The 18,526-nt window shown below is 46.7% G+C and overlaps 2 protein-coding genes across 5 annotated transcripts in view; one reads left to right on the top strand and one right to left on the bottom strand.

The window, feature by feature from the left end:
* The window catches only part of LOC115344588, an 11,618-nt gene extending 2,076 nt beyond the window's left edge, over window positions 1-9,542 (top strand). Inside the window, exons 4-5 of one of the 3 annotated variants that reach the window (XM_030022143.1) lie at window positions 134-246; window positions 9,447-9,542. In XM_030022143.1, the coding sequence (XP_029878003.1) occupies window positions 134-246; window positions 9,447-9,520 (187 nt within the window). In that variant the 3' untranslated portion in view covers window positions 9,521-9,542. Of the gene's footprint in view, window positions 1-133; window positions 2,089-9,446 lie in introns of those variants that run through there. The other 2 variants (XM_030022142.1, XM_030022140.1) reach the window with 2 other exon arrangements.
* Window positions 6,222-18,526, bottom strand: part of KPNB1 (karyopherin subunit beta 1) — a 25,534-nt gene continuing 13,229 nt past the window's right edge. The window contains exons 11-22 of one of the 2 annotated variants that reach the window (XM_030022137.2): window positions 18,315-18,506; window positions 16,870-17,000; window positions 15,462-15,609; window positions 15,066-15,137; window positions 12,591-12,735; window positions 10,836-10,918; window positions 10,100-10,207; window positions 9,699-9,842; window positions 9,482-9,587; window positions 9,015-9,129; window positions 8,243-8,404; window positions 6,222-7,552 (exon numbers count right to left, since the gene is read on the bottom strand). In XM_030022137.2, coding sequence (XP_029877997.1) covers window position 7,552; window positions 8,243-8,404; window positions 9,015-9,129; window positions 9,482-9,587; window positions 9,699-9,842; window positions 10,100-10,207; window positions 10,836-10,918; window positions 12,591-12,735; window positions 15,066-15,137; window positions 15,462-15,609; window positions 16,870-17,000; window positions 18,315-18,506 — 1,407 coding nt within the window. In that variant the 3' untranslated portion in view covers window positions 6,222-7,551. Of the gene's footprint in view, window positions 7,553-8,238; window positions 8,405-9,014; window positions 9,130-9,481; window positions 9,588-9,698; window positions 9,843-10,099; window positions 10,208-10,835; window positions 10,919-12,590; window positions 12,736-15,065; window positions 15,138-15,461; window positions 15,610-16,869; window positions 17,001-18,314; window positions 18,507-18,526 lie in introns of those variants that run through there. The other variant, XM_030022136.2, reaches the window with a different exon arrangement.

Below are 18,526 nucleotides of genomic sequence, written 5' to 3'. Positions count from 1 at the left end.
GGAAAAGGTGTCGGTGCAAAACCAGGCAAAGACGGCGCTTGGCTTCAGCCAGCCCCTGTCCCCCCCCCCTCGGAGACCCAAAGGGAGCTCCCATGGGGGCCCCCATCCTAGAAACCCCCCCCCTGCTTCCCAGCACTATGTTTAGCGCAGCTGTATCATCACTTGGATGGAGCCTGGGATGCGGCGGTGATTCAGCGTGCGGAGCGGCGGCACAGCCGGACCCTCGCCCAGCCCAGGTTGGCATCGGTGGGTACCGCTCATGGGATGCCGAGATGCCGGTTCCCACGGCCGGAGCAGGAGCCGGGGGCTGCGCTGGGGGTTGTGGAGCCGAAAACACGACGTGAAGGCCCAGGAGGTTTTGGGAGGCCGACGGCAGGCGGGCACCGGGCTGCTCCGAGGCTTCGGCGAGTAAAGCGCGACCGTTTCCATCTGAATTTCTGCCGGGGAATCGGCGTGTTGCCTTTGGTGCGTGGCCTGGAGAAGAAAAACAGTTCTCGGGGGTCGCAGGGCTGGGCTGAAAGGCAGGAGAGCACCGGTGACCCTGCGGGAATTAAAGGGGTGCAGGCAGGGGCAGGCAGGGGCAGGCAGGAGCCGTGGGGCCAGGCTCTGCCGCAAACAGGGCCCCGGAAAAAATCCCGAGTGCCAGCTCCGGCTTTGCTCACGCTGGCAGATTGCTGCAAAGCACTTTGAAGTGCAAATTAAGGTTTTCCATCAGGTTCGAAGTTAATTTTGACGCAAAGAAAACAGCACGGCCGCAACCCTGCGTGCCTGCGATGGAGGCAGGCGTCGGGCCAGGGATGCGCAGCCCAGCGGGGAGCAGCGGGTGGAGGGACACGGCCCAATGGCCCCCCCGAGGCCCCCCCCAGAGGGGCTGCACGCAGGGGACGGGGCACAAGTTCAGTGTGCATTAAGGACAAGCCTTGCAGCCATCCCGGGAGCTGTGGCAGGGTCAGCTGCAGGGAGGAGGAAGGCAGAGGGAGACTTTGGAGGCAGGACGAGCGATCCAAGCTCCTGCAATCGTCACCCACGTAAGCCAGACCCTGGGATTTGGGGTCCTCATTGCACCCCCACAGCCAACGCACCGTCTGGGACTGCGGTTATGGGCAAAGGCGGATCCAGCCCGACCGTCCTGTGGGATGCTCTGCTCTTCCCGAGGCTGCAGCTCTTCCCCTGTGGTTTCCCCAGCAGCCGCCCCGGCGCAGCAGGGATGCTGGTGGCGGGAGGTGAGAGGACCGCAATGCATCCCCCCTCTGTGGCCTTTTCCCCTCCTCCCAATAGTTTCTGCAAAGTTTTAAGCCGAGAGCAGTGTCAGGGAAGGTCCCTCATCCGCCCTCGCTGCTGCCTCTGGGAGCTGCTGGAGATCGGCCTCACCCTGCCGAGCGAAGGTCCCGATGGCAAGGGCAGGCTTGCAGCACCCCCAGACATTTGGGGTGCGGTGGTTGAGAGACGCAACGCCCAGAGTGACAGGAAGAGCTCTAAAGCCGCGTTTACAGCCAGCTTTCACAGTAATTATTGCAAAACCAGGTAAAATCCCTACTTCCCAGCAGCGTCCGTGCACGAACTCACCAGGCAAAGCGATCACAAGTCATTTGTTCTGCAGTGGTCCTGCTCGCCGGCTGCCCCGGGCAGTCGAGCCTGAAGCCAAAGGCACCTGCCCGCACTGTAACGGCACCGGTGGGCAGGGATGCGGGCAGGGATGCGGGCACTCACCCCACGCCATCAGACTTTGCCTTTTCATCGCTTGGCTTTGCTCGCGGCAAACACCAGCACCCTCCTCCCTGCCCAGGAGCTCCGCCAGCTTCTCAGCTACTTCAAAATTCTGCTCAAAACCACGTTTCTCCATCCCCCCTCAATACGACGCGTGCCTCCGCTGCCTGCCAAGGACGGTCCCTCGTGCTCCCTTCCCTGCTGCCCGGCCGTGCTTTCGCCCTGCGGCTGCGGGCTGCCTCTCCCTGCATTTCCAAGCATCTCTCATGCCTGCTTCTCTTCCAGATCCCCATCTTAACTCCCTAACTGAATTATTTAACTCTAATGCATTTTGGGTACGCTCGAGGTCTCGGCTAATCAGTGCGCTTCCACAGTGCCCACGGCAGGGAATGATGGAGAGCAGGGGAAGGCAGGCAGGGGAAGAGCAATCTCTCCTGAGCCCCAGCCTGCATGAACAGCCCGTGTTACTCGGAGGCTGCAAATTCCCTGGGTTCGCACAAGGCCTGAGCTGTGACAGAAACATCAGTCGAACCCCAAAACATCACCTTCATCATCCTCAGTGATGGTCTCTCACTTGTTACCCCCATTAACCACCTTCAGAAGGAACAAAGGAGCCTGTCAGATCCTTCAATCAAAGGCTTCACTAGCCTGAGCAAAATTATTTATCGCACCTGTAGTGGAGGCAGTGTTGGGCTCCTCGGTTATTACCAATGAAAAAAATTAGCCTGGCTGCCTTTTGGCAGGGGACACTTAAAATCCCCCCCCAGTGATGCCCAGCAGCATTGGCCTGCAGCTGGCTGAGGCATTCCCTTCCACCCCATCAGCTCCCACCGCCACCAGGCCGAGCGGCGAATTCATCCAGCGGTTCCTGCTCACAAACAGGATCTAACACAAGGAACACAAAACTCCATTCCCACCAGCAGCCGCAGACACGGTTGTGGAAGTGCTATTGCGAGCAGAGGGGCTAGAGCGGCACAGAGACAACTTTACGGCGAGAACCTCCTTGTCCTGCCACGCGGCCACGAAGGGTGGAAAACCTCCGACCGTTTCCCACTTGGCTTATCTGGCCCCGCTGTGGAACAGCGCTGGCTTGAAAGAGCCCCACGTGTTCAAAAAGCCAGCACTCGGCTCGTCTCCTACCCACGCGAGGCATCCCTGGGTGGGCTGGAGGCATCCTCGGGCTCCCCGGGGGTGTCTGAGCACCCGCTCCATACCCTGAGCACCCTCACCGAGGTGCTCACCCCTGTGCAAAGGCTGCAGTAACGTTCCCAGCCCGGTGCTCGCATCGGCACCCGGCGAATGCTGGGACTGGCACGGCACACTCCGGGCTCCCCAAAAGCCACGGCTCCGAGCACGGAGCGACTTTGCTAAAACACAGAGGCAGCTGCACGCACGGACATAGCAAACCATCGCGTTAGCCGGCACCGGAGAGCTGCAGCAGTGGAACTCCGCGTCCGTGCCGTTTCTCGCCGTAGGCTCAATATCAGCCTGGCAGGACGCGTGTGAAAGGCTGCGAGTCCTCGCACAACCCTGCTACCGCCTGATCCCCTGTCCTGGCCACGGGAGCAAGTGGAGGAGGATACAGGGGAGTATAAGCGGGGGAAAGCTGCATCCCGTGACTAGAGAGCATAAAGCCCTGCAAAAGTCCCCGTGCCGGAGCCCGTCCCTGACCTGAACAACCTTTCCATGATCGTGCTGATCCTGGCTCAGCACCCGCGGCACATCCAGCTCCTGGGCGCTCGCGGCAGGGAGGCTGGATGTCTCTCATCTAGGCTCCCCGGTATTTTGGTTGTGGCAGGAAAGCTCCGTGTGCCTGCCGGGTGAGGGTACACGAGCGATGCCGTTGTAGCCACGCAGTGCCTGGGTTTCGCAGGGGGGATGCTCCCCATCGCAGGAAAACGTGGTTTCCTCCAGCGCTCCCCAGTAGCTGACACACGGACTGCAGCGTGCAAAACCACCCACTCCGCTCGCAGCCAGCACCTCAACAACAGGGTTCAAAAAAAAAAAAAAAAAAAAAGCGCTATAAAATTAAGGTCTCCTTAGCTGGAAAGTTTCATTCCAGAGCAGTGACACCAGCTCAAGGGTCACGCTGACCGCCCTGTCCCCCTGCACTGCCATCGTGCCACCCCCACGGGTGGGAAACTGCTGCATTCAGCAAGTGCCGGCGGTGCCAGACAGCGACTGCGAGCTACAGCAGCCCTTTGCAGGAGGGCACCGGGGCCACGGTATCACCTCTGAGGCTAGAAAATCAAGTTGCTGGTTGGTTTTTCCCCCCCACAAGACTGCAGGGAAATTGGGTTTTTCTCCTCTCGCTATAGGGACGCAGCCGTCCCCGGGGAGCTCGACACATCAGCCCGCTCACCTCGAGCCACCCATCGCCAGAAAGATGCTAAACAATAAAATCCAGCGTCGGGAGAAGAGACCGAGCTCCTGCTCCCAGAAATAGTTCTGCACGGCCCTGCTATCCTCGGGTGCCGGAGTGGCACATATGGCTGATGACACACTGCTGTCACCTCCGGCTCCCCCAAAGAGGAAACGGGCGATCGTCACTCATTGAGCGCACACCCACACAGTCTCTCCGAGCCACCGCGGCGGGGGAAGAATGCTGGCAGGAGGAGACGCGGCGGGCTCTGGGAAAATGAAGCAGCAAAAAAAAAAAAAAAAAAAAAAAAAAAGTAAGGAAAACAAAAATAAAGCGGCTTTTTTTTTTTTTTTAATTATTATTTAGAAGGTAAATAAATCAGTCCTACCGATTTGTTAGTAATTGGGTCCTTTCCCATTGTTATTACCGAGTGGGAGCAGCCGGCAGGGAGGTGATGCGGTGACGGCGCTGGCATGTCACGGCGGGTTAAAGTCTTTGCTATCAAGAAGGCAGACGAGCACAGAAGCGCCGGTTCCTTCGCTAGGTACGACTGACAAATTGACAAAATTAAGTTAATAAAGGAACTTGGTTCGGAGCTAAAATTTCAGGACTGCACGAACGGGCAACTTATAGAGATTAAGCTTTTCCCCCACCTGCACTGAGAGATTAGTTTAGAAGGGAAGGACAAGACACGAAGTGCCAGAGCAGAGCTACCGCTTGCGACAACACCTTCGCAGCCCTCCCAAGCAGCCCCACGTCTCCGGCAAGCGATGCCCAGCCCGGGCTGCCAGCTGAGGCAGGCTCTGCTGAGACAAGTGCATTTTGATTCTAGTACTGAAATGGCACTCAGAGGAAGAAAAAAATAAAATAATCAAGGATTTACTCTATTAATTAAATCTGCCAAGCAGTGAAACCAGCTCTTCAAAAAAAAAAAAAAAAAGTGTATAAAATAGGTATTTGGCCCTCCCTCTACAGCCAGCAGTTAACAGGATTAAGTGACAACAGCACGGGGGGGGCACAGGGCACAGACCAGCTCCTGCTCACTGCTACATCGCTCACGTAAAGCCTGTGCCGCTGCAATTGCTTTTGAGAACTGGTTCCCTGAAACAAAACCAAAAAACCCCCAACAAAAAAGCCCCAAAACAAACAGGACAGACACAAGGTTTGTTTCCACTACTGTCTCAGTGTACTTTATTCTCCTGCTGTCTACAGCTGAACAGCCACACAGGACAGAAACAGGTAGCACTGAGGAATGATCAGATTTCTTCCCTCCACGCCCCCTCCCCAACTTCAGGAATGGCTTTTTCTTTTTTTATATTTTTTTTTTTTTAGGAAATCCCACCCCACCTCGAGAAACAAAATAAAAAGAAAAGGCATTACTAGAAATGTGACCCAGGCCTCTCCCTAGTCCGTGCTCCGGAGCTGGCTGGCTCTCCCAGTTCACAGAGCTCCTCCTCTCCTCTAAACACCTGGGATTTATTTTATTTTATTTTATTTTTTGTACACTGGTTCAAAGTCGGCACTTCGACTGCAATCTGAACCCAGCACTGAAAGGCACATATCTGATACCCTGTACAAGAGCTATTGTGGATGCTGCAGTGCAGATGGGCAACGAAAGTGGACTCCATTGTAATGGATCCTAGGATCAGACCGGGAAAAGGAAATTGGGGAATAAAGCAGATACTTGCCTGCTTTTCAGAAAAAAAAAGAAAAAAAAAAAGAAAAAAAAAAAAAGAAAAAAAAATACTGGCTAAGGTTTTCTACTCTCCCTCCCACAAGCAGCTTTTAAAAATGCCCATGTTAAACTGCAGATTCAAATGCTGGTAGTATCAACAGCTGCATTAAGAAAAATGAAATGAAAAATAGTCTCAAAACCCTGCACCTCCTCCGTTTTTTTCTTGGCTTATTGCTGACAATCTAGGATAAGCAAGGGACTATTCCTCAAAAGCAAAAGTCTCATTTATGAGGAAACGAGAGATTCTGATCCTTCATGTGAAAATAGACATTGCATGATTAGGGAAGCAGTAAACAGCCAATTCATTTCTGAGTTGCCCATCAGACTGTTACTACTCTATTGGGGAAAAAAAAAAAAATCATTAATGGGTTCCCCTTTTACTGGAAAGACCAAGAATACAAAAAGGAAGTATTGGGGAATGTTTGACACCATTTTATTAATCTTCAACTGCAGTGGAAAAATATAACCTTTTACAAGTGCCGTCTTGTGTAAGCTCAAGTCAGTATATATATATTTTATATAAATTTCTTTTTTCCTTTTTTTGTTTTTGAAGTGCAGCAAGAGACCAATACCACATTAAATTTGATCAAATAAAGAGCACAAAAGGCCAAGCAGTTTCCAAATGGCATTTTATCAGATTCTGTTTGAACATTGAATTTATCCTCATTTTGCAATCCAAAATATTACCTGAAGTTTTATTTTGTTTTTCAACTCTTTGGCACAATTTTTGTGGGTGTTCGGGCTGCTACAGTACAAGTCAGGAGAGATCTTTCCCTTTGCGTTCTCACTGCCAATTCGGAGCACTTAATGTTTTTTGTGTGGTTTTTTTTTTGTTGTTTTTTTTTTTTTTTTTTAAGCCTGAAATCTTGTTTGACAATTTATTTCTATTCCCTCTAACGCAAGAGTTTTGTTTTTCCCCCATTTCTACATTCACAGTTGAACAATATTAAGGAAGGAAAGGCGCTTTGATGAAACAAGATCATGAAAAGCGTCACTCAGAATGGGAGCTCTGAACATTCGTCAGTGTTTCCCTAAAATAAAAAGCCCTAAAGAGCGACTTTCCTTTTTTTTTCTTTTTTTTTTTTTTTTTCCTCTTTTCTTTTTTACATCTCTTATGCTGCATCAGTAGACTGAACTTCGGTTAGTTTATGAAATGCAACAGCTAACCCTTTTTTTGGGAAAAGATAAACTGCAATGACTTGAAGTTGAGAATGTGGATACCGCCTCATTCACACACACTCACTCCTAGACTGAAAATCCTTCACCCCCTCCTTTTATCCCATGCACCGACAGCATCGTGCGGCAAAGGTTACAGCAGGCGGCTGGAGACCCAGGCTCCATCTCTCTCCAGCAGCCAAAGCCAGACCTCAGACAAAGAGCACCACAGTTGAACCCAGTTTCCTCTCCTCCAAACCGGCCGTTCCCCTTCTGCGCCGGCCACGACAGAGAAGCTAGTCCTGGTCTGTCAGAAGAAGAGACTTGCTCGTTACTCAGACAGAAATCAGTCGTTCCCTCTTCCCGAAGATGGCTGATGCCAGGTTTTTCTACGCAAGTCAGTGCTCAGCTCGCTAACAGCGCTGCTGCTGTTGCTGTGGCGGGATTTTCAATGTGGTGTGTTTCAAGCCTCACTCACTCATCCTCTCATTCCCAAACATTCAGCATCCGTGCACACTCCTCACTTCCGGGTTTTTTCAAAAGATTGGAGATTTCCAGTGGGGGTCTCAGGTGTCATCCCAATGGTAACAGATCTGCAAGCAAAAAGAGTCCATCAAAAAAACTCCCAAACCACAAAACTCCACGTTTGGGAGATAAGACTAGCAGCAGAGTGGAAAAAATTGACTTTGCAGAACCAAAAGAGAAATAATAGGGATACAAAGGAACTTCTCAAGGTGGAGTGACAAAGCAGTAACAGACTTACTCTCCCAATACATCATTCGTGCCCCTCTGTACAACCCGCTCCTTTTAAAAGGTGCTTTGGTAGAATCATAGACTCGCAGAGTATCTCAAGTTGGAAGGGACCCATAAGGATCATCGCGTCCAACTCCCTGCTCCTCACAGGACTACCTAAAACTAAACCATGACTAAGAGCGCTGCCCAGACACTCCTCGAGCTCCGGGTAGGACTGAGGAGTCAACAGGCTTCAATTACACTGCGTTTGGAGGAGTGCAGGATCATCCCCGACTAGCAAGGCTGACACATTTCACAATGCAAGAAGCCCTCCAGTCTGCATCTGGTCTTGTGAAAGCCAAGCAGTTCACCACGTTTCTCAGTTTGTATTTGTTCTGATATACAAGACCACAGATGGGGCTTGTTTACAGAAAAATAAATGAGAAACCACCTAGAGAACAAGGCTTTTGCGAAGCATCTCTTTCAGACTCAGGAGTTTAGCCAATTTCATAATTATGCAACATGAAAAGGAGGTGGGTGTAATCCCTTACCAAGCTTGATTCTTCAGTTTTCTCAGTTCTTTAGTCGCCCAGGTAGCGAGGGTTTTTGTTTTGTTCGTCTTGGATCTTCTTCCTTCAGTTAGCAGTTCATGTATCATGGGTCTAGCTTCTACTAATTTCAGTACATCTTTTCCAAATGCTGTACACAAATCCCTGAAGAAGAAAGAGAGGCTTTGAGGCTGAGTGCCACAAACAGATGTGCCAGTACCGCTCTGATCAGCTCTTGCTAGCAAAAAGAAATCTGACTCACAGCTAATGTCCTTTTTAAAATGCTGCATATGGTCACTAATTTCAGCAGGAGGAGAGCTGAACAGTTTTCTGAAATTGTGACTAACCGGAGGCATTCAATCTCCTGTCCAAAGACTGATCTCCCTGATGTTCCCATCAGCTCTCCCTAAACGCAGTAGAAAAGATTAAAACACCCTGACCTGAGTTCCTCCATACTCGGGGAATTGAGGGTGGGGTGTTTTTTTTTTTAAGCCCAGGTCATCCTTGAAAAATCCTAGATCTGCAATTTCTGTAACACACATCCAACTTTCACTTCTACCTACTGGTTTTCACCCTGTCAGTTAAAGGACCTCACCTGCGTAACCACTTCACACCTTGGGTTAAACATCCAACACTAGACTGTAAAAACCCAGAACTGATGTTAAATACTTCCGACAGTCATAAAAATGTAGCTTTAAATATTAAGGCTGTTGTACAAAGATTTTTATCTATCTAATGAGCGTGCTGTCAGTTGAAATAGGATCAGGATGCTTACCCTATCAGTCCAGCAGCACATGCCACTACTCCATCGGTGTGATCCTCATCTCCAGCAATGTGGTCAATGTAAGACAGAATAAATTCTACTCTGGGCTGCACCAGCATCACATCCGCTGAAAGAAAACAGCTTTATTATAGCAGGGTGAAACACAGTTTGTGTTTAATAGTCTGTCCTTTAAAAGGGATTCCAGTATACCCCCAAACAGGAAGATTCTGACCCCAGAAGAGCTCTCTGAGATAAGGAGGGGAAAAACTGCCAGAGAAGAAGGAACCAGTTAGTGAAGGGCTCGAAACCCATTCACTGCTCATGGCAGCAGAGCGTTCACTCCCACACAGAAGGGAATGAACACGGATATGCCCATGGACATGATAACAACCGTGAAACAGCTTGTCTAAGCAGAGTTCTTCCTATCTCCCTTTGTCATTTCAGGCACAGAACCACCACAGCAGGACAAGAGTACTCACGATGAACGTTTTCTTGGTCTCCTTTCAATCCTTGGATGATGCCAGTGTAAGCTTCCAGGCAGCCCTCCCTCAACTCGTTCAGGTAATCCACCATGTCATAGTCAGACTGGAAAGGCAACAGGAAAGCATACTTCAGCAATGCCCCCGCTGACATGTGCAGAGCCCTTACTCGTTTATGATTTTAATGAAGGAACCGAAGCATGCACCACTGGCTTACCTTATCAACCTGCGCTTGGGAAGCCTGCTGGAGGGTATTCAGTACAACATCTAGGTACTTCTTAAATTCTCCTCCAATGGCAAGGGCAATATCGCCAAACACTGAGAGAATCTGAGGCTTCACAGACCTATGAACGTTTTCATTCTGGAAGAGATTTCGGCATCATAACATTCAGTTGCACTTCTTTTTAATGGGGGAGGAGCTAATAAATTAAGAATTTACTTGAAATGTAAATCCTTACCCCCAATAAATTTGGATTCCATTCAAATAGTAAGCAAGATAGTTGTCAAACACAAGATCTTCAGAGCATGCCTAACACTTCTGCTTCTCCCACCTCCCACTTTCTTCTCAGTGTGCAAGCCAACTGTTACTAACTGGCTAATGAGAAGGTAAACACTCACCCCCAAGTTCTCCAAGAGCAGCTGCATAACCTCATCACAAAAAGGCAAGATGTTGGATTGCAGGGCTCTGCATAAGTCACCAACCAGGCCCACTGCAGCCAGACAAACCTGCAAATAGAACAGCAAGTAAGACACCCACCTAGTGAGTCAGTCTTCCACCCTATCCTTTCAGCTTCAGCTTATTAAAGCACTAAGTAGTGGTGAGTCTGCAGCCATTAAACCACCGAGAATAACGACCCTCATAGAGCAGCTGATGAGTCCCTGCTTCGTTAACCATTTATGTCACAAAGCTGCAAAGAGCTGAACTTGCTTCACCAACGGGGAGGGCAAGAGATCCAGATGCCAACAAAGTGACAGGTACTTGGTCTGAACAAACACTACCAAATTCAGCAGCCGGGTGGTCTAAACATCCACCCCACGGTGAGTACCATGACTTGACCTTCTAATGGAAATTCACAGCCAGTAGCAACCTCTTTCCTCATCAAGGCCAACTAATATGCAGCCACTGTGAAAACACAGGTGTCAAGTCAATGAAGGCCTTCTGCTGAATTAAATAGAAGAGAATCTAAATTTGTGCATGCAGCCAGTAATTAGAGAAAAGTCTATGGGACTCCAATTTTGGTTTCATCACCAGAAGCTGTGGTATTTTACAGATGCACACCTGCTGAACTCAGCATCTGTGAGCAGATGAGAATTTAGAGATTGTGAACACAGGGCTGCCTGGTTTGACCTCTACCTGGTACTCAGCATAGTTCTTCAGTCCAATGCCAAGGAATGGTTTGAAGGCATCCATGTACTTCAGAAACTCTCCACCTAAGACTGTGCATGGAAAATATTCTGGTTAGAAAAAAAGATCCCAACCTACAACCTATTTTCTGGAGTTCAACAAAACAGAACCCCACCATTATATTCCACCCCAAACCAGTACCTGTATGTTCCACAGAAGCACAACAAATCAGTTCTCCACTAGACATCACACAAAAACTGAGCATCAGTGAAATGTGTCTATCTGGACTACACAGATTTGAAAGCGCTCAGTTCCTTGCAGGCCTTTGAAGACAGACAACCCCCTCCTGTGTTCAGAAAGGATGTCGAGATCTTCCTGACTGAGCAGACCCATGAGAGGGAGAGGGACAGGGCAGCACGCTTTAGACAGGGTTTGGCACTGTTATGTTGCTTTGCATCAGCTGAAAAGTCTACACCTTTTCCCATTGCTTTACTGCCATATCAGCTGTAACATCTTCCATTTGGAAACAGCTGCTCGACCTCTTCAGAGCTGTGCAGTTCAAGCAGGGCCCTCTTCAGTACGTTTATATTTAAGCACTATTTGAAGTAAAATATTTCTGCTCTTCTGTGTGAACTTCTCCAAGTCACTTGCATTACTAAGACCATGCATGCAGACTTATCTATCCAAAAGTGAAAAGGCCTTTGTCCCAAGAGGATACACACTTTCATTTTTACTTGCTGGTTAGCTTGCAATGATCCCACTCAGCCTTTTCATTCACTTCCCCAGGATCCTCGGGCAATCTCACTAAACATTCCCAAGAGCAGTCAGAGGGGTATCCACCAAAGACCTGCAGTCCAAAACACGCTAGTGTGGGAAGGGGCTACTCCAAAAAGCCCAAACTAACCCTGCTGCACTTACAAGATGTCCTGTGTTCTTGATCAGGCACATACTTCTACTAGAAATAGGTCCTGTCACCTGCTCAGACCCTCACAGGCTAGCCAGGATAACAGCCTCAGGAAAAAAGGGAGACTCAAAGGAGCCTCTCGACAAACTGATCTCCCCAAAGAACCACTTCCATATCATGGCATGGCTTTTATTAGAGATAAGGCAGGAGTGTTAGGCAATGCGGTTACATACAGACTTTCAACAGCACCTCAACTTTCACACTCACTTGACAGCAGAGTGTGTTCCTAGAGCTCCAGATGATGCCACAGCCACCACCTTCTAAACCTGAACCATGAAGCTCAAAGTGCCTGGAATACCACAACCCAAATTTTATTTTACTTCACCCATTCTGACCCACTCTAACACTGATCTTTGCCACTGTGATTTCTTTTAAACAGGAACAATGACTGTAAATCCACCACTGACAAAATGCCACGAAACAACCATGGGTCACAGGCAGCAACCAGTATAAATCATTAAGATAACGTTAAAACTGTCCTGCAGCAGCACAGAGACCAGGTTCCCATTGTGCCAGACACTATATAAGGTAGCACTAGGGTTTTCTTTCTGGCAGAATTTGCATTGTAGCTACATTATTAATGGAAAACAAACCATTCATTCACAAAACACAGTCTAGCATAACCAGCCAGTCTCAGCTTCACAGATAAGTGTGGTGAGATGTGTGGTCAAAACTATACCTCAAGCAAACCAGGAACTAATGTTTTTCACCGTATAGTCAAAAAGAGAAAGCAGCAAACCAGTTCTGCCCCAGCTCTGCCTCCCCCTGAACACAACCTCGCTCTGCAGTGCAATACTGACCTTCTACCAGGGTGCTGACTGCCATCAAGGCATCCTCCTGCACACCCCCCGAGCCCGCTGTGCTCTGGAACATTCTCAGCAGAGATGCCATCACCACGTCAGAGATCTGCAAAGCATCCTGGTGTTGGACCTTCCGGAGGACATTCTGGGTGGGAAAGGAGAAAGAGATTGTAACTACTTCCATCTATGCGAGGCTGAATCGTGCCTTTACATCCTCTGCGCTAGCTCCAGCCCAGCACATTGGGCTGCTAAAAGGAAGCTGCTGTTTGAACTCTGTTGCTGCAAAAATATGCTTTGTCAGTGCAAGCGCAAAGTCCCATTCACTTTAGCTGCATTCAATTTTCCAGCTACAGAACGAGCTGAATTTACCTTTCCTGCTGCATAGGCTATTCTCCGGGCTTTCCATTTGTAAGCTGGCATTAAGTGCGACCAGCCCAAATTTGGCCCTATAAAAAAAGCCCGTTTCCATCACAGCAATGTGACCACAATCTCTTGCTGCCAAGTATGGGTTGCACGTAAGCTTTGCTTCTAAACCACAGAATTAAGCTTTAGAAATGCTGGTTGTTAAACTACGACATAAGCATGTCCTTACTGCTAACTGCAGTTAAACCTCTCCTACCCACGATGAATGGAGAACAAATTAACATACCACCAATGCAAAAATACGTTTACAGGAATGCATTTAGCACTGAGGTGTTTGAAAAGCAAAACTGATTTCTGGAGAGAGCAGAGGCAGCCTTACATACAAGCAGAGCAGGCTGGTGAGCACACATGTGCTCTCTGTTATCCAGCACATTACAGTGAGCAGAAGGCCAAGGAAAGACCCCAGGTAAATACCTGAGCTTAACCTATGCTCTGCTCCTACTGTACAGTTCTGACAGCATGTGAACTACAGAACACAGCTTTGATGTATCCTTATTTAAAATAAATTTGCATTTCCTATGAAAAGAGAAAGACTGATTCCTTAACCTGCAGAGGAAAATAATTATTTCAAGTCTGATTCTTCAAACTGAGTGACGCCAAAGAGATTTGACTTTGACTGTTCAAATAATTGGTCTTGATTTTCTCATTCTTTTTAAATATTAACAAATGTTTTTCTTCTGCTGGATGTTCATAATTGTACTTCCAGCAGAAGAGAAAAAGTATGTAAGAAAATAGTGTATTTGACTATGTAACACTGAAAAAAGTCTCTTTGCTGACTTTTACTTGGTGGTATTTAAGTATCTGCTGCTGCTACTTTAAGTACTTAAGGTTCAGATTTTACAATAATGAAGAAACACACATTTACAGATTAAAACTAGCAGTTTAATTCCACCTGTAACTACACTTCCCACAGGCAAACAAAGCTGTCCTGGAAGAGAGCAGTGATCACATTGTGCCAAAAGGAGAGATTCTAGATATTGAAGTCTCCCCATTAAAGCCCGCCGTAAGGACAGATTATTCCCATCTACCTATTATTTGAGAAATTACCCTAAAAATTGGAGAGTGAAATTAACAGCTGATGCTATGGGCTTTTGAACAAGAAGGATGAATTTATGATATCTCAAAACAACCTGGAGACAACACCCAGAAGACCTCCTAAACTCGCTTAAGAGAACGGGAAGCAAAACCCAACAGAAACAGGCTGTTGGCAACAGGTGAGGAAAAGGCTCCCTTTCCTGGACTAATAGGAATGGAAGAACCAAACTGCAGAGAACAGGTAACACCACCCAACAAAGGAATAAATCTGAGATAGATACTCTGCTCTGCTTTTATTTCAGATTACACAGTACCCTGTCACACGCTCCTTTCTTCTGAGCTGCACTGATGCTCAATCTACATCTATTACAGAGTTTTCAAGCAGCACTTTGTAACTAAGCTAGGCATGACAGCACAGTACCACCCTTCCTGCAGTGCAAACAGGAAAGCTTCAATATCAAATACCATGTATTTCAGAAGGATGGTCTGGTGAATCTCCTGAGCAGTTTTTTGGGGAAAAAAGTGGCTGTTTTCAGTGGACTTTGTAGAACTAAGCAAGGAACTGAAATGCACTAGTACTCTAAGTCACATGGGCTGTTCACTACCAGATGTTTAATTTCAAGGACACTCAGTGCATTTTAATTAGTGCCATTTTAAATAAGAACACCAACCACAAGAGGCAGATGAACGAATTAAAGCCGTTATGGAGTTTTTTTCTGTGCCAACCAAAGCAACTGTTCAGCCTGTAGCAAACATAACAGCCAATCTGAAAGCAAATACAATCTTTAACATGCCACGTACAGCGTTCTTTATTCATATTGCCCTAAATTTTCTAAGTCGTACTCTACCGAAGCCTTCTGAACCTTGTATCACCTCCCACGTGTCAGCTGGGACACAAGATCCAATTTCCCCATTCAGATCTCATCAAGAGGACCACGTCTGCATCCTCAGGGGCACAGAAATGTCTCCAAAACCACCTCTCTCCCATAACCACAAACACAGGAGACAGGAACTTACCTGTAGAGTAGCACAAAGAAGAGACTGAAGATCATTGAACTGGATTCTGTCAGAAGTGCTCTGGATATGAGACTGAAAAAGAACAAAACCCCACATGTGAAAAGCCTGCATCTCAGTCCACGCAAACCCAGCAGATTTTGACAGCACTATGAGTTGCAGATTCACTTTTAAATATTCGTTTCTTCAGATTTAAGACAAGAGGTACTGTTCAGAAGCTTAATATATCTACCTATCTATAAAAAAAAATAAAAACATATCATACCATAATATATGCAGCCAGCAACAAAACTCATTTTTCTACACCAGATGAAGCCACAGCACAACAGCAACATCACAGCAACTTAGTTTCCTTAAACCCCTTACCGTAATGGAGGTTTAAAATTCAGGTTTACCTACCTCCATCTGCAGCACTTGCTGAAGTCGTTCCATGATGACCAGAGTTGTCTTTTGGACAGCAGGGTAACAGTCCTTGGCACTGTTTTTCACTATTTCCATCAGAGATTCATATGCAGAACTCCTCAAGTTATTCTGGTGTCCATCAGGCCTGTAACAGAAGGAATAAATTTGCAGTTCCCAGTGCTCAGGCTTCCTTAGAAACAGACTGGGGTTTTTTTAGTTTTGGGTGGTTTGTTGTTTTTTTTTTTTTTTTTAAGTAAATTGGTAACAGCTAAATTTTAGTGTTGTGACAAGCAGAAGCACTTGCATTCCCATATTCCAAGACTTGAAAGTAAATGAGATTTGTGAAGCCACTTTTGGAACATTTTTTCATTTGCTATTAATAATGACTTCCAATATCTTCAGTCACTGGCAGCAAGTACAGGAGCAGAAAAAGCCTCAGACCCACATCTTCCAGTGTCCCATTATCCTGCCTGGGAAGGGATGGTCTCAAGAGGTGAGCAGCATATATTACTACTTCTCTGACATCCCTCCAAGATGTTGGTGAGGGTGTTAAATTTGAAATAAAGACAGCTGAGATCTATGCTAAGATGACTGATGGGCTTCAGAGCCTTGAGCTAGACGCTACACTTCTGGTTGGATGTAAATTAGACAGGAAGAGTTTAGACTTTGAACTGTTCAGACAGAGACACCGCTTAAGAAGCAGCAGTCCTCCAGCAAAAGGCTTCAACTGACGATTGAACTGATCCAAGGATTGAACTCTGAGCTGTCAAGATTTATGCGACCTTCAAGGCAGAATATGACTTCAGCATTACCCTTATTTTTGCATCTGCAGAACTGAGGAAAATATTTTGCCTCGTCTATTTATATTTCAACTTAGTTGGGAAAAGGACAGTATCTGGCCTAACTAGGTCCTCAGCTCTTCTGGGAGTACCTGGTGCTAATGTAAATGGATGTAACACTACAGCAACAACCACAGCATAAAACAATCACAGTAAAACGAACTGTACGATACACACAGATTTCTAATTACATCTTGCTGCAATCCTAATTATTCAGTGGCCTTGTAGCCAACCTTGAAGAGTCTTATGACTACTGTACAAAGATGTGCACAGTCTTAAACTGTGCTCAGAGACTTCAAAGTAGAATATGGAAGTGGCACTCTTGGAGGAAACACCAGACTTATTAAAAGTAGATATGGACAAAATATTGAGAAATTATTTTGTGTGAATAGCTTTCTTCCTGGGGATCAGCATTCTATATTCCATGTGATACCAAAAAAGCCTGGTTCTGAAAAACACCATTCAGATCTAAGCTGCAAGAGAAAGAGGACCAACAGCCTGAAGTAATAATAAAAAAAAAAAAAAAAGCATCTTTGTAGAGCTTAAGCCAGCTGGTTTAGTGTTACCTATCTGCAGTCTCCAGAAGTTTCTGAACTATTAGCTCAAATGAAGAGGATAAGCAGTAGGTTGCTGGTTCTTCCTGATCATCAGCTACATCTGCAGCTTCATAGGCAGCTTCAGCAAGACTTGAGAAGGCCTGAAACACAGAACAACCGTTGCTATTACTCAAAAGAGTTTACCCTCACAAGTCCAGAAACATGTATTCTAACAGTTTTCATTCCAACAAAAAAAGCCCCAAACGTGCCGGATTAACAGCTCCCTTCATGAACAGCTAATTGTTTCCCGCACCTAACTTTGGTGCAACAGTGATGAAAATTTCAAAGACTTAAAACATAACATTAACATGCAAGGCAATCACACTGTCTGCAGACAGATGTCTGTACAGCGTTACCGGTCTCAACAACTGGTAGTGTCAAGAATCAAACTGAATAAAGGCAGATTGCTTGAACCTTGCAGGGTATTAACAGATTCTACCCACTATCCTGGCACCATCATCACAAGTTAAAATCCTGGTTTAGACAAGGCTGCGGACTGCTCAAATTCCCAACTGCAGAGCAACCGTAACTGCTCTGAGAGACAGGTGGATTAGAAGAGTTGAAAGCCTCCTGATTTTCATTTCAATCTAAAAACATATAGTAGTCATCATCTTCAGAAGACAAAAGCCACAGCTACATGGACTTTTGTCAGGATCAGCGTATCGGGGAAAAGCTTCTGTGCTGACTAGATGTCTTCAAACCTCTGGAATACTAAGAGAACAAATTCTGTCATTTCTAAAACTTCTTTTGACATGCAAATACTCATCTCTAGCTCAAATCTTATTAAGCAGCTCTCTTAAAAGGCAGTAAGGGACACATCTTCTTTATAGTGAAAGATCAGATATGCTACTTGGTAGTAGACGTGCATCAAGACGACGATACAACTGAAGTTAGCAAACCAACCCAAGGGACTGCAGCTCTGTAAGTGAACAAAAAAAATCTCATGCCCCTCAATTTAGTTCTGGAACCACTGCAGAAGCAGGCTTAGGTGATGGGAAACAAGGTATCTTGTCTTTTCCTTAAGATTAAGAAGGCAATCCAGCTGCCCCCAAGATAAAAGCTAAATCCAGCATGCCTTTGCTAAACAGCTATCACATCTGTTATCAAGGACAGTTTCCACAGCATTTTCAAACCAAAGGCAACTTCTACACTCAGTGAATACTAGCATTTTTCTCCTTAAAATCCATTTCTTCCTTTACTCTTTCCTACCACAGCCACAAAACAGACTTGAGGTAACTTACAGTTAACAACAGTTGCGCATGCTGGATGACCAAAGCACTGAGTCATCTCTGAAATCCATTTAAGTGTGCAAGTATATATATGTATGTGTGTGTATTCATATATATGAATATGAGCTGCATTCCCCTTGTTGACAGAAACTTATCATATGTCCAACAGCAAAGGAACTGCCTTACCCAGCACACATTGGAGGCCACTCTGGGCTCAGCGCTCAGGCCCTCCATCAGACACTGCAGCAGTGGAGCGAGGTAAATGTCATTGATGGCAGCTTCAGGAAGCATCTCACAGATCCTGCCCACAGTCCAAGCAGTTGTGTCTCGAACCACAACACTGGGGTCCTTCATTAGTTCTATTAAAGTTGGCATTGCCTAGAACATAATCACAGTCA

This window comes from Aquila chrysaetos, chromosome 8 (assembly GCF_900496995.4).
Source record: "Aquila chrysaetos chrysaetos chromosome 8, bAquChr1.4, whole genome shotgun sequence".
Taxonomy (NCBI): Eukaryota; Metazoa; Chordata; class Aves; order Accipitriformes; family Accipitridae; genus Aquila; species Aquila chrysaetos.
This window is presented reverse-complemented; position numbering and strand designations above follow the sequence as displayed.